This window comes from Onychomys torridus, chromosome 1, assembly GCF_903995425.1.
Source record: "Onychomys torridus chromosome 1, mOncTor1.1, whole genome shotgun sequence".
Classification (NCBI taxonomy): Eukaryota; Metazoa; Chordata; class Mammalia; order Rodentia; family Cricetidae; genus Onychomys; species Onychomys torridus.
Window position 1 is genome coordinate 61,546,987 of NC_050443.1, and position 19,972 is coordinate 61,566,958.

A 19,972-nucleotide genomic window follows, 5' to 3' on the forward strand; every position below is an offset into this window, starting at 1 on the left:
GTGTCAAAGGTCTAGTGTAAGGGCTGTAGGCCTGGAGTGTCAAAGGTCTAGTGTAAGGGCTGTCAAGGAAATCCAAGCACTGCTAGGTATAGTGGTACACACCTTTAATCCCAGCACTAGGATGCCTGCTTCACAGGCAGGTTTTCCTGAGTTTGAGGCTAGGCTGGTTTACATAAGGAGTTCCAGGGCAAGGACAAAGAGCCTGAATCAAAAAAGCAAAGTAGCATCCACTCAGAAAGGAATAGCATCAGCACAAGCGAGTGCAAGGGTAGAAACATGCCAAGGCTCATAGGACAGCAGGGATCAAGTGGCTTCTGACACCTTGGTGGTTGTGCCTCTGGCATTCTTGATGGCCAAGGAACTGAAACATACAGGTCTCTTGTTCTGGATTGTAATCACCCGGCTACTGGGCAGATATGACCAGAGTGGCTGACCAGGATGTAACAAGTTCCACATAAGGACAGGTTTCCACATGCTTGCACCACCACTCTGGACTGGAAATCCCATTACAGAAAATCCAAGAAAAGAGGACTTTTTTCTGGAATCTTACCTGCTTGCTACACACACACCCCAGACACAAAAACAAAGGCACAACTTTGCTGCAACGTGTTTATTATGTGCCAAAAAAAAGTACACCACAGCTTACTCCACACATCTGTAGTAGAGTGCAGTCTTGCCTGCATATACAACAATGAGGTAGAGACTTCACACACAGCTTCACAAACCCACAGAGTAGCTGGGATATGCAACAATGCAACATCAGCTCAGCAGGAGGGAGGAGGGGGTTATGACACTGGTTCTTTGGCACACAGCTCCCTAAGAGAGGCAAGTAGTAATTAAATTAAAAAGAGTCAAGTTTTCAAATTCCAGTAGCATGTTTTTGTCAACTCTGTTGATTCATACATTCTTCAAATAAAAGATGTAAGGAAGGGTACTTGCCCCTCTAAGAGAAAGGGCTCCTGTGAGCCTTCAACTGCCCCCACCAAAAAGCAGCCCTTTTTTTTTTTTTTTAATTTTTAAGCTCAGTTACAAAAGAAAAAGTCCTGTGACTGTGATTAAAAACTTCTATCAACCCTCCCCACCCCACGTAAGTGCAATGTAAGAAGGTGCGACAAACTATTTAAAACTATATACAGCAGCTGCTCAGACGTAATTTTTTCCCTCCGGTCCAGTTTTAAATAAAATAATTTTCCCTTGGTTACAAATGCTTTGATTTGCAACTGTGACCAGCAGTCCCCCAGACACAAATTTGCTATAATGTTAAAAGCTGCCAGAAAAGAAAAAAAATCTATTGTTCCAAATGACTTAAAAACTGTTTAAGGAGTGTAAAAAGGAACCAGTAAAAACCCTCGAGCGTAAACTATGAAATATGATTTGGTTTAAATGAAGAGCAAAGTCTCCTTGTTTGTTTACAGTAAAAAACACCAGCTGAACACTCAGTTTATGCCGTTCAGGTGGGGGTTAAACAGAGGAAAGGCACTGTATGGCAACTGCAAGAATGAACCGATGAGACCTGCGCATCACCACTGTCAGTATTGCAAGGAATGTAAAAAGCGCTTTAATAAATAAACTTAGGTGTAGGCATCTGTCAATACCTTCTGGACACATAGCTTGTTGTTGTTCTTTTCATTTGCAAAATGAGGAACTAGAATCTGGGAAAACTACATTTGCTAGAGGGTGAGCCTGAGGGTCCTTGCTCTGGCATACCCCCTGAACACAAAACCTCACAAAACTCATTGTGCATTAATTAGTGCAGAAACAAAGACAGATTTAGCAAGTACAAAGGTGACTACAATTTTCCCTTGTCTGCAGAAAGCTAGCTCCTTGGGCGCCAGTGCAGGGTACAGGCCTGATTTGCCAGCCTTGGGCAATACAGGCCACTGGGCAAGGCCAGCTTCTCTAGCTGGCATCTCAGTTTTTCTGGTTCCTCATCAGGGGACTGTGGTGGCGGAGGCCTTCCATGCTGTGTCGCCAGTGCCAGCAGCTTCGGCAAAAATACTTGAAGCAAACCTAAAACAGAAAGAGCGTTAGCACTAGGTACAAAGGTTCTACTTGAAGAGGAAATGGAAGGCCCCTGGTTTCTGTGGAGCTAGAAGAGATGCTTCCTGCTAGCTCTCTCATGGTAACAGAGCTCTAAGGCAAATGCTACCTTGTTTGCACGCAGAGCCTTATGCAAACATTTTAGGCTCCTGGTGTACGTACACAGAGACCATGCAGGTTCCCAATTCTCCACCCTTCTCACCTACAGAGCAGTTGAATTTCATGACTGCCAACATGAGAGAATGTGTGAAGAACTGGTAACAAATTCAATATAAGCAGACATGCCTTCTCTTCTCAGTGAGAAATGACTGGTTTTGCTAGCTGAATGATCTTAAGCAAGTCATAACTTCCTACCAAGAATCTGAAACTGAGGATTTACTGTGAAAGATACTGATTTAGAAAGATTCTTGTTTTCAGGCTTTACCTTACTACCCAAACTTACTCTGAGCTCCCTTGGGGGCCCAAGTTTGACTATCTACAGCCTCCATGCAAATGACAACATCATTGTAAGACAAACTAAGCATAGATGAATTGCTAGAGTCTGGAAAGTTCCCAAACATTCCAGAGAAGGTTTCAAAATGTGGTTCAATGGTTGTGCCGGCACAAGACCAACCCAATGAACACTTCAGAATGGGCAGGGAAAAGGCTCACAAGCCACTACTCCTAGCTGAGAGCTACTTATGACTTCTGGAAGAAGGAAAGTCAGTTTAAGTTTATCCCTTGGTAGATGGACTACCACCACGAGTATATAAGTAGCACACTGGGACTAGGCATGTTATTTAAAAAAAAAAAAAAAATGAGGCTGAGCAAGGTGGTGTACACCTTTAATCCCAGAACTTGGAAAGCAAAAGCAAGCCCAATCTCTGAGTTTGAGGCTAGCCTGGTTTACATAGTGAGTCCAAGGCTGAGGTGAAACCCTGTCTCAAAAACAAAAACAAAAAGTAATAGCATCAAAATAAAACAAAAAGATGAAGTTAAGAGGGAGTGGATGGGAAGGAGGAGTTAAGAAAAGTAGGGCAGAACATGATCAATATATATTGATTGTATGCATGCATGAAAATATATTTTAATGTGTTTAAAAGAAAGAGTTCATTCAAAACAGCAACATGAGCACCACTCAGCAACTTATTAAAAACACAGACACTCAGGGCACACCCAAATCCACTGAATCAGATTCTCATTTCAACAAAGTTATCATACATACATACATACATTCAAGTCAGAAAAGACTGCCAAACACACCCAGACCCATCCATGTTCCACCACCCAGAGATACACGAGAGAAAGTTTCCATGTAGCTTCCACCTTTGATGACTGTGGCTAGAACCCAGATACAAATACCAAAGCAGTCCAGAAGTTCACAAATAAGAGAAAACTCAGTCCCAGCAGGATGTACCTAACCTTTTGGCATTGCAACATAATGTTGTCATCTTCAAGGTTCACACTGGAGAACCATGCAATCCAGATACAAAACCAAACATACACTTCACAAGTGTGTGTGAGGGGGAGGTGTGATTGGCTCCTAAAAATCACAATTTTGGGTTGGGCAGCTTTCATAGCTATCCTGAGGCAAATGGTACCAGAGACTATAATTGGACAAGCTGGTCAGACTTAGAAAACGTATCAGTAGTGCTTTATTCATAGGTATCCAACTACCCAATGTCTATAAAACCACTATCAGGGTATGGTAACACACGCCAGTGAGACCAAGGCTCTGGCAGGAGCAGTGGGTAAGAAGAGGCTTGTTGCAAGCTCAAGGCTAGCTTGGCTACATGAGTCCCAAGTCAGGCAGGACTAAACAGTAAGACCATTTCCAAAAAAACAAAACAAAACAAATTCACCCACTATCACCAGTGGCCATATTGTACATCAGCAGTCCAGGAAGGGAAAGAGAAAACTCAGCAAGCATCCTGACACACCCAGAGCTGTAGACCAAACGACCTACAGTCTGCCCTCTTGACTGTTGTCTCTAGGCTCAAGTTACCCAAGAACTCCAATACTCAATGTCAGAAATGTGCCTTAACACATTTTTAATTGTGGTATGAACTTTGTAGACATTTCTAGTGCCCAAAGAACTCACCTGATCTCGACAGAAGAAAGGGCCAGGCTGTGAACTGCAGATAAGACACAGAGAATCTTCTAGATAGGGGTCAATCTGAACCTGAAGAACACCAACAGAGGGAGATAAAATGGCTCTATGGGTCAGATGAGCTTTAGGAGCGCATTATTGAGCACACAGGGATGTAGGATGTTTGTCTGTTCTATGGAGGCTAGACAGAACTGTGGGCCAGGGCCTAATATGGACAGACTAGAGGACAGACTCATGTCATACAGAGTCAAAGCAGGCTGCTGTTAACATTTGACAACCACGGGCTTTACTGACTGTTCTCACAAAATGAACCCTGGCTTTCCATCAATTAGCAGCAAGGAAGTGCTCAGAGGATTCAGGTAAAAAGATAAAGAAAGTCAAACTATTTAGCAATTTCAGACAAATATCAAAATGAGGGAACTTCTCCTCACCCACACCCACTCAAGCAGCTAGGTCCCTTCCTCCACCTTAACCCTGAAAACTCAGGTTAACTCTGCAGTTGGGCTCACGGCTCTACTCTTGGAACTATGCTCTCTTTGTAACTGACCCAAGCCTCTCTCAAAGTAAGGGCATAAACCACTCACCTTCTTGGTAAACTTGGTGGTTTTGATCTCCACAAAAGCAGCGCTGACTGCTTTCAGGTAACTACGTTGGTTATTGAAAGTCACACGACCAGACCCTAGGAAAACCGGGCACTGTTCAAATTCTCTAAAACACTCAAGAAACCCTGTTTTTACACCAGTGTTGTCTGACATAAATTTTTCATTTAGTGGTTGTCACAGCAAAATCCAAAGTAGTAGAATTTTAATAATATATTTTATCTATGTGTTCAAGGTATATATTTTGGTGGTGGTTTTTGTTTTGTTTTGCCCTGAGACAGGGTTTTTCTGTGTAGCCCTGGCTTGTCATGGAACTTGCTTTGTAGCCCACGCTGGCTTCGAACTCACAGAGATCCGCCTGCCTCTGTCTCCCGAGTGCTGAAATTAAAGGTGTGCGCCACCACTGCCCGGCTGTGTTCACGATATTTCAACACATAGGAGAAGCTGCATTTCCAGTACTCAACAGCCACCTTCTGTTGGTGGCTGTCACACTGGACAGTAACTGTTCTAAGCCATGTTGGTGTTAATCACTTAGTAACGAGGGAAGGGAAGGGCTCCTTCTGTGCAGGCAGATGTACAGAGAAGGATAAAGGCTCAGGTGGTAGAGTAGCAACCGAACCTTGCCTGACCCAGAGGTACCTTAGAGAACTAGGAACCAGCAGAAGAATCTCCCTCCTGCCAAGTGCCGCCTGCCCTACAGCCTCTGAAGTCCTGGTTCTCCACCTGACCAGATTCAGTGTGAGTAGGTAGACCAGGTATCTGGGAAGGTGGGTTAACTATATATGCCTTGATCAGAAAGTTCAGGTCAGCTCCACTTCCAAATGCAATCACTGAGATTACTGCACCAAGTCTGGAATTAACCTTCTTTCTCAGAAAAGCTGGTCAAAACTCAGTGGTCAGGACACAGACTACCTGAAGACAGAACAGCTCAACAGCAGTACCAGCTTTTGAGTTATCCAGAAAGCACCTTTGATCTGACCTCTTGCTCTAGACATCAAAGATGTACAAATGAAACAAATGTTCCTTCCTTCCTGACAAAGTCTCACTATTGTAGTTCTGACTGGCCTGGAACTTGCTATGCAGACCAGGCTGGCTTTGAACTCAGGGATCCAAGTGCTGAGACTACAGGCATGTGCTATCATGTCTGGCAAGAACTTTTAATGAAGGAAATTGGGCAAGTTCTCAGTAAAGTATAGTCTTTAAGTGCAATACCACCTACAGTTTGTCCCAAACTTGTTGGCAGCTGTGTATGTACTTTGAATCTCAACAAACTTCTTTCACCAATATTATCATAGATCCTACAATCGCCCTTTTCCCTAGGGTGGGAAACAGGAGCAGAGCAAGATGCAGATGGGCCAGCACTGGTAACTTCTGGAGGAAAAGATGATCTGCAAACCTGGGTCAGTTCTCTCTCCACTCTCAAAGGTAAGTATTATAATCTTAATTTACTCCCAGGGGCACCAAGCCTTCCCACACAGAAGTAGGACACTCACCAATGGGGTACTTGTGCTTATCTGTGTCAATCCCAGCATACACCACTCCACCAAATAGGTCATTCAAGATGGCAGCCAGAGCCTCAGCATTGAGCATCCCGTGCAAGGCACCAACAAACACCGTCCTGCTGGGATCCAGCCTCTGAGATGGGCTCCAGACAAAGTTGCTGTCAGCCAAGACCCAAGGGATTACCTGTACCTGAAAAAACGCCCCCGCAAAGGTTTATCAGCTCACAGCTTCAGAGGGCATGGTAGAACACATGCTTTAGATATTATAGCTTCAGCTGCTGAAGCTGTGCAGGGGTGAAAGGGCACCGTTACCCATCTGAGGCACACAGGTTTCCAGTAAGGCGTCCTTATCCAACACAACTTGAGTTGAATTTCCTGTGTTCATGTGTTTGATTCTGCAAAGCAAGGAAGAAGTACCAAACTGACAGGCCCACAATCCTGTAATTCCAACCAAAGGCCACAGGAACTAACAGAGCATGAGTTCTCAAGAAAGAAAACAAGAGTTCTGTGAAAGGTAGAACTCATAGAACACTCAAAAGCTAGAAGCATGAGGACAGAGGGTGGAAATACTTATCAGTGAGATGGTTACTGGTCTAAACCTAGAAGCATGAGGACAGAGGGTGGCAATACCTATCAGTGAGATGGTTACTGGTCTAAGCCTAGGTATTTAGAGGGCTTTGTGCCAGTGATAGTGGGAACGTTCTCTCTCCCCTCCTCCTTCCCTCTTCCCCACCCCATGTCTCTTTGTATAAAGCCATGTACAAAGATCTGAGTGTTACAAAGCTCAGCATCACTAGGGCAAGTGCTGACACTCTGCCTTCTGTCTCCTTGACCCCAGAATCAAACCTAATCTAGCAGGCAGAGGGTGTTACAATGAAGTAGGCTTATAAATGCCAGTAACTATTTTTGGAAAAATAGTTTGTGAAGATCTTTTTAAAATGTTTTGAAGCAGGAAGAGAATTGAGGCAAACACAAGGAGGTAAAAACAATTCAAAAGAAGACCTCAACAAGGCTAGTGGCAATGGTCACAGGTGACAAGTAAAGACATTCTTCAATTCTTCAAAGTCTGTAGAGGTCAGACTTTCTGAGTGGGTAAGCAAGGAGGAACCAGGCAGGATCTAGACCTACAGTGCCCAAGGTTTGGAGAGCCTGGTAGAAGGTACCAAGGGAAGCAACAGCCCCACAAATTCATGACAAAGGCCAACTTTGCATACAGGACAATAAAGAGTTAGACGATACATCAAAGAATATAGGGTCTACACAGGACAGCAGGTTAGACAGGTGAATCAGGGTCTTAAAGAGTGGAAACGAATACATTATTTGAGATAGAAAAGATGACAGGAGGGAGTCAAATATTGTGTTGATAATGGTGGACAACAGTTGGGACATACAAAGAATCAGTCACAGAAGTGAGAGGACTGGGCCACCCTGCAGCTAGTGCATCAGAGAGACTCAATCTCTGCTAGGTGGTAAGGAGGGAGTGGGCACAAGGCAGAATGGATTCCTGTAGCTGTGACCATCTCATGTATGAAAGCAGGAGACAAAGGAGGAAAGAATACATGGATTAATCTTAGATACGATGAGCTCCTGCTTGTTGTTTGGGGGCCAGACAAGTGAGGAGAGAAGGAAGGGAACTGAGTCACTGTGGGAGCCCGAGAATGAACAACTTCTGTCAGAATGGACAACAGAACATAGGGAACTTTTATAAAGCAAAGAACCAGATTAGTCAATGAATTATGTAAACGTGATGTGACCATCCTAATGGGAACTTCCCCCTTTAAAATATAGATTTTAAAAACAGACTTTCTAACAGTTGATTTAGGTTCACAGCAAAACTGCACTAAGAACAGACATTTCCCACATACTCCCTGTCCCACACAAGCCTCAACTAGCAACATTCTTTACCAGAAGGTCATTCCGATGACCTTACACTGACAATTACCATTACCTCAAGACCACAGTTTACACTGGGTTTTCTTCATGTTTTCTGTGTTTCATGTGTCTGGAGGAAATGTGTGATGACTTTTACAACACTGCAATGGTAGCTGAATGTCAACTCACAGCCCAAAAAAATCTTTTGTGCTCTGCCTAGTCATGTCTCCCTCCCCTGGAAAGCACTGATCTTTTTAATTAGAGGTATTTTTAGCTTCCTGTGGAGCAATAAAATTTCACCGTAGTTTAATGTCACTAAAGTGATGTTCTTTGGAATCAGCCTAATAAAAACACCACTACACCAATTCCTGAACTCAAAACAAGTGGTTCTCAAAACTCTATCCACTAGCACCATGTGGGGAGTCTGATTACAAGGGATTCCTAGACTCTACCCAGATGAATCAGTAAGCCTGAGATAAGACTCTGCAATGAGTTTCCCAATGTGAAATCAGTATGATGTTCAGGGCACAAAGGCTTATGTCAATCATTTATAAAAAGACAACATATTGGTAATAGTATATAATAAAGCCCTGAGAGGGAGGGAAGTAGCTATGGCTGGATTTGTGCTAAAGGGGAATTTATTTACTTACCCACCACATATTATGGGGTCAGAAGACACAGTCTGAGAACCAGGAGAAAATATCTGTAGATTTTATCAGTTTAGTCTAAGAAGAGAAAGTTGCTGCTTTCAATTTCATCTCTAAGGTGAGGTTTGGAATTTAAATGTAGAGCAGAAGAGAGTGGAAGAGGCTGGGAGGGCTCACCCCACTTGTCCAGGATTGTTTCTGCACATTTCACATACCTCCCCTTCACCTTACCAAGGCCAACAGTTGGCTTTTTAAAAAATGTAATTTAGAAGACAACAATGGATTTACCACGGACAAGAAAAGTAGACTTCTTGCCTCTGCAAGAACAACTGCTGCCTTGGTTCCAAGAAAAATCTAGTGCCATGACATGCCAATCATCTCGACACAGGAAGAATATGTGGCGGTTTGAATGAGAAACGTCCCCCAAAGTCTTGGGCATTTGAACGTGGTCCCCAACTGGTGGCACTCTTTGAGAAGTTTTTGGTGGAATAGCTTTGCTAGAGGAATTGGGTCACTGGGAGTGGGCTTTGAGATTAAAATATTCCTACTACTTCCATTTTGCTCTCTCTGTTTTGTGTTTATAGCACAGGTTTTGGTTCTGTCATATTGATTTTTTTTTTCCCAAGGCAGGGTTTCTCTGTGTAGCCCTGGCTGTCCTGGAACTTGCTTTGTACACTGGGCTGGGCTCGAACTCAACAAGATCTGCCTGCCTCTGCCTCCCGAGTGCTGGGATTAAAGGCGTGTGCCACTGTGATGCACTCTTATCCTTCAGGACTCATAAGCCCAAATTACTTCTTTTGTAAGTTGCCTTAGGACATGGTATTTTAATCACAGTGACTGTGGTGGTTTCAATGAGAATGGCCTTCATATCTCACATGTTTGAATGCTTGGTCCCTAGTTGGTGGACCTATTTAGGAAGGATTAGGAGCTGTGGTTTGTTGGAGGTAGTATATCACTAGGGGCAGGCTTTGAGATTTAAAAATATTCAGACTAGTCCCAATGTGACCTCTTGGCCGTTCTTGCTACCATACCTTCACTCTACCAAAACCTGTAAACCCAACTGAGAATGTTTTCTTTTATAAGCTACCTTGGTCATGGTGTTTTATCATAGCAATAAAAAAAGTAACTACTACAGCAAGAGAAAGTAACTAATATAGGACACCAAGCTAACTCACCTCTTTGCAGCGCATCCTTCGGCTGGACATCTTGAAATAATATTCACTCAGGCCATCTGGGCTCATCGGGTCATGAGAACAAGCCTGAAGCAAGGCCCGGACAGACTTCTCTAGTTCAAACACCAAATACACATACCCTATACCCAACGAAAGGAAAAGCCGCCTTAATATTCCTTGGTTGGCTATTCAGCATCCTCTATGGTGGCGGAAGAGCCATGGCTTTGAGCAGGGAGTTTCTTCTAAGGGAGGAAGCCTCAAGTACAAGACATTTTTTTTGTGGGGGGGGGGGGAGTAGATTGACCCTATAGTCTTGTGCTTGCTAGGCAAGTACTCTACCACTGAACCAAATCCCTCATCCCAAAGTACATTTTTGTTCTACTCCTGAAAAGGCTTGTCAAACGAAGCACTTACTATGCCTTATGCCCAGGCTAAGGAAGAGAGATGTACATCCTATTTCACTAAGGGAAAGAACTGTTAGGCTGGAACAGAAGACCCCACCTACTACTACACAGCTCACTACCCCAGAACACAGAGTATGCTCGGGTCAGCAGAGCCAGAAGAATAAAGTTTGTCAGGGGATGCAGGTATTGCTTTAAAAGCCTAATTAAACTGTCGGTTCAAGTTCAATGAAGATGGGGCAGAGTGAAAATAGCACCCGCTCCTTTCTACAGGGCAGAATCTCCTTTTAAACCAGAGAGGAATCAGATAGTCGGTCCTCATTCCTGACAACTCCAAAGGGAATTTCAGAACTGGGTCAGATGACAACCTCCAAAGCAGCAAAGGCAGGCAAAAGAACACTCTTGAACACCTTATGCAAGGGGAAAGGCACTGGTGGGGTTTAGGTTTGGAGGGGAGTGCACAGGAAGGGGTCTGGGTGGCAGCTCCCCACAGCACTGTAAGTTTGGACAGATGGACAAAGGAATGTGCAAAGTTGAAGAGGATGTGCTGATTGTACCCTGAGTGCCTATATTACTAACAGCATGCTTCTGTGACATCCCGGCACCATGTGGTATAGTATGTGTGAGGGAGAGGGAAAAATTCCTACCATGTCTTTATTACCTTTAGGCATATTACCTTTGGGAGGACACCGGGGGTGCTTGCCATCCTTACCAGGCCACTCCACACTCAAAGAGCCAAAAACACGGAAGGTGTTAACCAATCCAGCTGCATGGGTGAGGAAGAACAGAAACTGAGACACAGTCTACTCAGGAAAGACAGAAACACAGGTTCACCAGCACTCCTCCCAAGGTTCACTGTTCCTGACAACTCAGAACTGACTTCTGGTCTCATGCATAAGCAGACACACAGAAGAACTTTGAAAGCTTATGTGCACCCACCCCTCAGCTGTTCCTGTAACACTCTGCTGAGGCAGAGAGGTTCAGGGCCTAAAAAGGAGCCTAGGGCACACACTCCTTAAAGGTATGCCCCACCTTCAACTCTCGTAAGAGATCCTCGGAGGCAGCTCACCTTCCGTAATATCCCAAGGAACACCTCCTAAGAACACCTTGCATGAGTAGATGGGATTCTTATAGTTTCGTGGAGGAAGCTGGCCACTCCAGGTACAAGTAGCTTCATTCACAGCTTTGGTAGGAGACAAAAAAAGAAAACAAACAACAAAAAAACAAGCGTTCAATCGACCTTTCTCTAAAATGGACTTGTTGGAGAGAAACAGAACAGTCCCAATTCCAACTTGGCTGCCCAGAAGAACACTATCCATGGTTATTCTGAAAGACACAACACTGTCTTGTCAAATATTTAAGGTAAGTTTCATAATCCTACCTCAGCAGCTTTGCCTCCAATAAAATTGAAAGAAATAGCAAATGTACAGGGTAAAAATTATCATGAGACTTAAGCAATTTCAACTATATAACTAAAACTAACAAAAAGCAGTTTTTATCTTGCTATTATTTATAGTACTAAGTATATTTATAAATAGTTAGAGAGTAGACAGAATAATTTTATATGCAATGTCCTTCAAGTTTCTGACCCCAGTAGACTTTCTTCCTAGGGTAAAAGAACACTCTACATTTCCCTGTCTTGTCTTTGAACTCATCGACCACAGAAGTCAGGATACTGTCAGCAGAAAGCACAACTCAACAGAATAAGAACATTACCACACCCCATAAACCCACTCACACATACCTGAGCAGGCACTGAGCTTCCCTGCTGCCCATACTGTATGAAGATAGATTTCTGCCTAAACCCTCAGCTTCCTACTTATATCAAACCAGATTATGTCAACAGGCCCTTTCTGCTGTATAGGTTTGGAACTCTCCTCAGATTGGCCTGTCCTACTAACTTCCAGAAGTCTGTTCTTGGTGACAGTTCAGGCCTTTCACATAGGAAGGTGTCCTAGGTGAGGACTGGCTCCTAGGTGAGGACTGGCTACTCCTTAACACATTACCCTTCTTCTCCTTCAGCACTGAGGAAGACATTCAAGGAGATGAGCCATCTCCTAGATACCAGGCCATTCCCTAACATGTACAGGGCAAGTATGTTCCTGTGACATCTGTGACAAGAACCTGGGCACTGCTAGCAGTTTCATATAAAACCAAGGTATCCAGAGCATACCATTCAATGGCTACATAGTAAGCACAAACATGGGCTATTAAAATCACCAGATAGGTAACCAGGGTGTTCACACTATTAGAGGATGAGATATGGACAAGTTCTATGTAAAAACATGTAACAGAGGAATATCCTTCATTTGGTTAGACACCAGACCTCAGAGATTTGAGTGGAAATCCCTGAAACATTAGCTGATATAAGTAGCTCATTTACTTCCAAGCTCAGATGTAATGTGAAAAAAAGATTTAATGTGCACTTAAGATTATGCACCTTGCCAAGTGGTAGTGGCACATGCCTTTAAGGCAGGTGGATCACTGTGTGAGTTTAATGCCAGCGTGGTCTACAAAGTGAGTCCAGCACAGCCAGGACTACACAGAGAAATCCTGTCTCGAAAAACAAAAACCAAACAAATCAATAAAAAAATTTTAATTTATTTTTGTATTATGTACATAGGTGTCTTGCCTGCATGTATGTCCGAGTATTGTATGAACACTTGATGCCTGCAGAGGTCAGAAGAGGGTTTTGGATCCTCTGGAACTGGAGATATGAACAGTCGTTAGGTGCCCATATGGGTGTTGGGAACTGAATCCAGGTCCTCTAGAAGAGAAACCAGTGCCCTTTAAGCACTGATCTATCTCTTCAACCTGCACTTAAGATTATTTAAATGATAGAAATTAAAGGACTTGGAGATCAGAGCATCTGGTGACATCCCATACCTTAGAGGTTAACTACCCTGAATGTAATCAGAAAATCACAGAACAGAAAGCCAGAAAACGAACTGTGACTGCTATGACTCTGAATCAGAAATAGGAAAGGCAGACAAAAGTGTAGGCATCATTTTCAAGATTGTGTCTTTCTCATGCAACAATCAAAAGCAAAGGCAGGGCACAGCCAGTTTTTACAGAAGCCCACAGTAAGAGGTGGGGCCAGCCATTTTCTGCTGTGGCACAGCCTGTGTGCCAGGCTATCTGCCTCTTTCAAATCTGTCTCAAGGTGGTCCCTTAGTCTACAGAATACACGGTTCTTTACAGAACCATGGAAGCTTTACCACATTATCAAATCCTCTTCCAGAAGAGTTCATCACCGTGTGAACAAAGGTCAATTCTGTTTCTGGAAAGGTCTCGGGCCTCACACGCACCCAAAGTCATGTGGCACTCACCTGCAGCCTGCCGGTGTAGTCTAGCTTCTCTCTCTATGCTGAAAGGGTCTTTAGGAGCTTCAAGAAGGTCCCAGGATGGCCACACAGAAGCTCCTGGCCATCTCTTTGAAGCACTGGTTGGAGAGGGAGTAACTGCAGCCAGAGCAGCTTGTTCTTGGTCCATTCGGGACCCAACGCCCATCTTTAGAGGGTCTCTGGGCCCATTTCCCGTCATAGAAAGGAAGGGCAGAGGAGGGGAGATGCGAAGGCTTGACTAGAGGAGGAAAAAAAGAAGACACAAGTTTTAAAAGACAGTTTTGTTATAAAGTAATAATCATATAACAAAATATGAAATGTATCTAACATAGCATTTATAATTTAATGTATTTTCTCTTACCTGTCTTACTATTCATTTTTAAGATTAGTTATAGATTATAATATAATTAAAATAAATTCTCTGTCTCTCTACATAGATATTTTTTTCTTGCCAGAGAGTTCTAACAATTTTAATGAATTTATCACATTTTATTCAGGAGACCAGCTACATCCTGCTGATCCAGTTCCCTATGGCTATTTTTTTTCTCTGACGGCTCTATAATCTACTAGAAATACATTTGAACATATTACATTATATATTTGTATTAAATCTTGAAATTCTAAGTGTCAAAAGGATATATCATTAAAATTTGTTGGTAGAATCTTTTGTGTTAGCTTTGTCTCTTTCCAAATTAATTCTTAGGTGGGTATCTGAGGGTTGTACTTGTCAGTCATTAGGTCAATTCCCAAGGTAAGTTCTATCTGAGTAATCAAACAGAACAAGCACCTCATGTGACCCATCTTAAAGGGTGTAACCTCAAGTCCAGAGAAGAAGGACCTGACTGTAGCTGTCTCTCTAGAAACTAGTCTGGACAGGTTAAATGAACGGGCAATGCAAATACTAAGCCAGCTTTCACAGTCCAGGAAGTGTGGAAAAAGAAGATAGGGTGGGTTCTAAAAGCCATGAATGGAAAACCATGGAGATAAGAAGATGAGAAATGCGCCTTCTTATTCATTAAACATTTAGTTTAGGGCATTGGTAACAGAAAAGCAAGGTTGAGATGGCACCTTAAACTGAATCTTATTTCAGAAAATTGTCTCATTGCCTCTTCCCCCGAAGACTCACATGTAATTACTTCTACCTCCAACTACACTGTCTATGCTATTCTCCATATACCATTTATACCATCCTCCCCACCCACTCTAACCCATTTCCTAATTAGCATGGAGACTGCACATGTCCCACATGGCTGTAGATAAGAACATGGGAGATATAAATTTGATGATAGTTTCAGACTGTGAGTTGGCAAGGGTCAGTGCAAAATTATAGGGGCTGGAGTCAAATCTTGATTAGAATTCCAGTATTAATTATTAATTATGAATTATTAAGGTCATTTATTAAAATGCCACTTGTAAACTTTGGGATATTATACACAGAAGTATATAAGTAATACTGTTTAAGGGCTAAAAAGGAAACTGTACTTTCAAGAAACAGAACACTGCCAAGATGCTCATGTTTACTTTGAAATCAACTGTTTGCTAACAGCTCTTGGAGTATCAAGTCCTAAAATGTATTGCTCATGGACATTCAAAATGCCCTTGAGTTTGCTAAGGATGAATAAAGAGGGTGCCTGATGATGATCTTGCTTGCCTGCATCCCAATGGACGGGCGGGCACTCTGTTTCAAGGTCTAAGATAGACACTGCAGCATTTTTCCCTTAGGACAGACACAGACAACTCCACCTCCACACCCCCCATTCCTGAGCATGTTACATACAATCAAATCTGAGAGATGATCTGATCCAGAGCTGAAGCCACTCGTGTCTGAGTCAGAGGGGCTGCTAGAACGGGAGTCCAGGATGGGCCGGGTGTCCAGGCGAGATCCTCTAACTGAGGGTGCTGGGAACTTGTCCAAGTCAGACCCAAGGGGATCCAGAGACAGGAAGCTCAAGGGGGTTTTTCCTAGGACATTTCCCAGTGGATTTTGGAGCATGCTTAATACTAGGATGACAAAAAAAAAGAGAAAGACAGAGAGAGAGAGAGAGAGAGAGAGAGAGAGGAGAGAGAGAGGAAGAAAAGGAATGCTCATGACCTCTTAAATTTCTTCCCAGACAAGAGCCCTTTTCTTTTCTCCCATAGTCCCCCACGGCAGGATCAACGGCTGGGAGCATTTCAGAAACACAGAACATATGCAGAGATAACTGATGGTTTGGGAGACCTGACCACCCAGTCCTCATCAGAAGTTACAGGATGACCAAAGTAGCAGCAGAACTGTTCTCTCTGCCACCAGTCTTAAGGAGCAGTGCTATCATCTGGGGCTTTGCCACTGGGGACCCTGGTTACAGCTGCTGTTTATGTCTGGACACACCCACAGTACAATTAAGAAGTCAAAACCATATTCCTTTACTGGCTAGCAGTGTGTTTATTAGATTCCCACTTTTCTAGTAACGTTTTGCTAAAACAGAATTGCATGCAACACACCACAGACTAATATAGCATAAGCATGTCTCATCTGAGAAGTTCTCTTCTGAAAACTTCTAACATGTACAAATTTTCTATGCAGCCCCAAATTTAGATATTTAGGATGGAAGCAGAATGACTTCATAAATTTCACTATCTGAGGAAACAAATCTGATATGAAAACCCTGGTCTGAAACTTCCTTCAGATGGTTCTAACTATGAGAAGCTCACCTGGAGGCTTCTATCTTCTCACTGGCATCTTGGGTGAAATACCAACTATTTCACTACACTGCTTGCCGGGTTCAATAATCAGACAGCAGATGACAAGTGCTCAGCAAAGTCTCCAATCCACAATAAACAAATACCTAACATCAGAAAGAATAAAAGCCTGGTGTGGTACAACACACCTGTAAGCTCTAGGACAGCCTGGGATACTGAAGAAAGAAAAGAAAAGAAGAGAACAGGGGAGGGGAGGGGAGGGGAGAAAAGAAAGGAAGGGAGGGAGGGGAGAGGGGGAGGGAGGGAGGGAGGGAGGGAGGGAGGAAGAGAGGAAGAGAGGAAGAGAGGGAGGGAGGGAGGGGAGAGGGGGAGGGAGGAAAAAAGAGAAAGGAAGGAAAAGTGATGAGGGATCTGAGAGAAGTACACCCTTTACCCACAAGGACAAAGAATAAAAGGGCTTCACTGTGAAGTTTGGACTCATCAATGTTCAAACAGAAGTTTTAATTGGACATTTTAGTCATCTGAAGAATAAAGAACACATCTTAGTGAGTCCATATGACAGAGCAGAGGGAGCATGCAACAGACAACTAGAGCAGCAACTGAGACCTCAAATCACAAGCAACAGGTAGAGAACTAAATGGAGTGAGTCTTTGGAAACCTCAAAGCCCACCCAAGTGACACACTTCCTCCATACATCCTAATCCTCCCCAAGCAGCCAAGTCAGAGTATTCAAAACCAATTCAAACACCAGAGACTTATGGGGTATCTCACTCAATCAATGCATCATCCATCTCTCAAGATGAACCCAAATAACATAAGTGTTCAATAAACAGTGAGTAGAACTGCTCCCTACTTCAGCTCAGACCAGCAATCAAGTGAAAACAGGCCATCCAGAGCTGGTTTCTTCCCAGACCTCCAACTGGCAGGAATAAACCTCTCCAAGTCTGGACTCAAAGCCAAGCCATCACTTGGGGGTACTAGACAACTGCCATTTGTGACAGAACATGCACCCAAGGTTCAAAACAGCTATTATCATGAGATTGGGCCAGCTCATTATCCTTAGGCATATGACTTTTGTTTGTGCCCAGATAAAAACATAGTAAGGGCATGTATTCTTAGCCTTTTATTTCCTAAATATAGTCAATATTGTAGATGTATTTATTCAATTATTATTCTATAGTGGTAAAAATGTTTAAATTTAAAAGTGTCATTCCCATCAGCAATTACAAGCCCTTTCACATCTTAACCAATACTAGGCACAATCAGTCTTTTAATACTACTGTTGTTACTGTTATGGTAGTGTATGTGGTGTGTATGTGATGCATGTGTGGGTGCACATGCCATGATGTGGCGAATGGTAGTGGATGATGCATGTGTGGGTGCACATGCCATGATGTCTAAGAACAACTTTATAGAGATGGTCCTCTCCTTCCGCTTTCATGTGGACTCCAAGGATCGATTTCAGGACACTGAGCTTAGGTGGCAAGTGCCTTTACCCACTGAGACATCTCACCAGTCTGTAGTTAATCTTTTTATTTTAGGATGTGTAGCATCTATGGTGCTCAGGGAGCCAAACATAAATCCACAAAGGAGTTAGTTTATTATTTTGCTTTTCAAGGAAACATTCTTTTACCTTTCAAAGTAGTTTTCAAGTACTAGTACTTAACTGTATACTGTAACTAAATGTCTCAAAATGCTTAGATTCTGACACCTATCACAAAAAAAAAACCTTGATAAATTTCTCAAATAATCCCTGTCTTATCAAATCCCTGTCTGAAATAATTATAAATAATCCAAGATCCTGAGTCTATGCTTCAAAACAGCAAGAGACAGCAGGTTTTAGTTTCTCCCCTGGTCTTGCAAAGCCTGGCGAAACAGTATTGTTAAACTTACAGATCATTCTTTCCACCAGCTCTTGAAATGGTATCAATGCCCTAGAGCAGAGGTTCTCAATCTCCCTAATGCTGTGACCCTTTAAAACAGTTCCCATGTTGTGGTGACCCCAACCATAAAATTAGTTTTGTTGCTACTTCATAACTGTAATATTGCTACTGTTATGAATTGTAAAGTAAATATCTGTGTTTTCTGGTGGTCTTAGGTGACCCCTGTGAAAGGGTTGTTTAACCCCCAAAGGGGTTGTTAACTCAGAGGTTGAGAACTGCTGCCCTAGGGGGCCACTTCCTCCTTCACATTTTACAAAAACAAGCTTAGGGCAGTCAACAATGAGGTGACCAAAAAAAAAAAAAAAAAGGAGGGGTTGGGAAGATGACTGGCTATGGTGATATACTGTGCGCCCCAATATATTGTGTACTCTAACAAACTTATCTGGGGATCAGAGGGCAGAGCCAGCCACTAGATTAGACATAGAGGTCAGGCAGTGGTGGTACACACTCTTAATCCTATCATTCTGGAGGCAAAAATCCATCCCAATCTCTGTGAGTTCAAGGCCACACTGGAAACAGAACAGTGGTGGCACATACCTTTAATCCCAGCACTTGAGATCTCATGTCCTTTGGGAAGGACACACACCTTTAATCCCAGGAAGTAATGTGGCAGGACACAGAAAGGTATATAAGGCATGAGGAAACAGGAACTCATACTCTTGAGGCTGAGGATTTTGTAGAAGTTAGGAATGTGGCTGGATTATTTGTAATAGCAAGAACCTGGAAACAACCTAGATGCACCTCAACTGAAGAATGGATTAAGAAAATGTGGTACATATACACAATGGAGTACTACTCCACAGAGAAAAACAATGACATCATGAAACTTGTAGGCAAATGGATGGAACTAGAAAATATCATCCTGAGTGAGGTAACCCAGATTCAGAAGGACAAACATGGTATGTACTCATAAGTGGATACCAGATGTAAAGCAAAGGATAACCAGACTTCAACCCACAGCTCCAGAGAAGCTAGCTAACAAGGAGGACCCAAAAAGGTCTGCAAGGATCTCAATGGGAAGGGGAAATAGATGAGCTCTCCATGAGTAAACTGGGAATGAGGGTGAGTAATGGAGAGTAGGGGATGGGAATGAGAACATAAGGGAATGGGATGGTCGAGCTGGAATAGGGATGGAGTGGGAAAGCAATGAAAGAGATACCATGATGGAGGGAGACATCATGGGGATGGAGAGAAACCCAGTGCTGGGGAAGTTGCCGGGAACCCCCAAGGATGAACCCCATCTTGGACTACTAGAAATAGTGGAGAGGGTGCCTGAACCGAACTGGCTTGCCTCAGTGATCAGATCGGTGAATACCCTGTCATCACAGAGCTTTTCTCCAATGACTGATGGAGGCAGATGCAAAGATCCACAGCTAAACACCAGGCAGAGCTCCAGGAGTCCAGTAGGATAGAGAGAAGAGGGATTCTATGAGCAAGTGCATCAGGATCATGATGGGGAAACCTGCAGAGATGACCAAACCAAACTAGTGGGAACTCATGAAAGTTGGATCAATGGCTGTGGAGCCTGCATGGGACTGGACAAGGTCCTCTGCATGGCGAGACAATTGTATAGCTTCATCTGCTTGGGGGACCCCCTGGCTGTAGAATCAAAATCCATCCCTAGTGCATGAGGGGGCTTTTTGGAGCCCACTACCTATGATGGGACACCTCGTGCAGCCTGGAG

General features: G+C 43.3%; 1 protein-coding gene across 2 annotated transcripts in view; it reads right to left on the minus strand.

The window, feature by feature from the left end:
* Positions 1–597: 597 nt before the first annotated feature.
* Cpeb1 (cytoplasmic polyadenylation element binding protein 1) overlaps positions 598–19,972 on the minus strand; it is a 92,172-nt gene continuing 72,797 nt past the window's right edge. The window contains exons 4-12 of one of the 2 annotated variants that reach the window (XM_036186686.1): positions 15,444–15,667; positions 13,652–13,904; positions 11,392–11,505; positions 10,999–11,088; positions 9,925–10,061; positions 6,222–6,420; positions 4,714–4,808; positions 4,121–4,201; positions 598–2,010 (exon numbers count right to left, since the gene is read on the minus strand). In XM_036186686.1, the coding sequence (XP_036042579.1) occupies positions 1,912–2,010; positions 4,121–4,201; positions 4,714–4,808; positions 6,222–6,420; positions 9,925–10,061; positions 10,999–11,088; positions 11,392–11,505; positions 13,652–13,904; positions 15,444–15,667 (1,292 nt within the window). In that variant the 3' untranslated portion in view covers positions 598–1,911. The remainder of the gene's footprint in view (positions 2,011–4,120; positions 4,202–4,713; positions 4,809–6,221; positions 6,421–9,924; positions 10,062–10,998; positions 11,089–11,391; positions 11,506–13,651; positions 13,905–15,443; positions 15,668–19,972) is intronic. The other variant, XM_036186685.1, reaches the window with a different exon arrangement.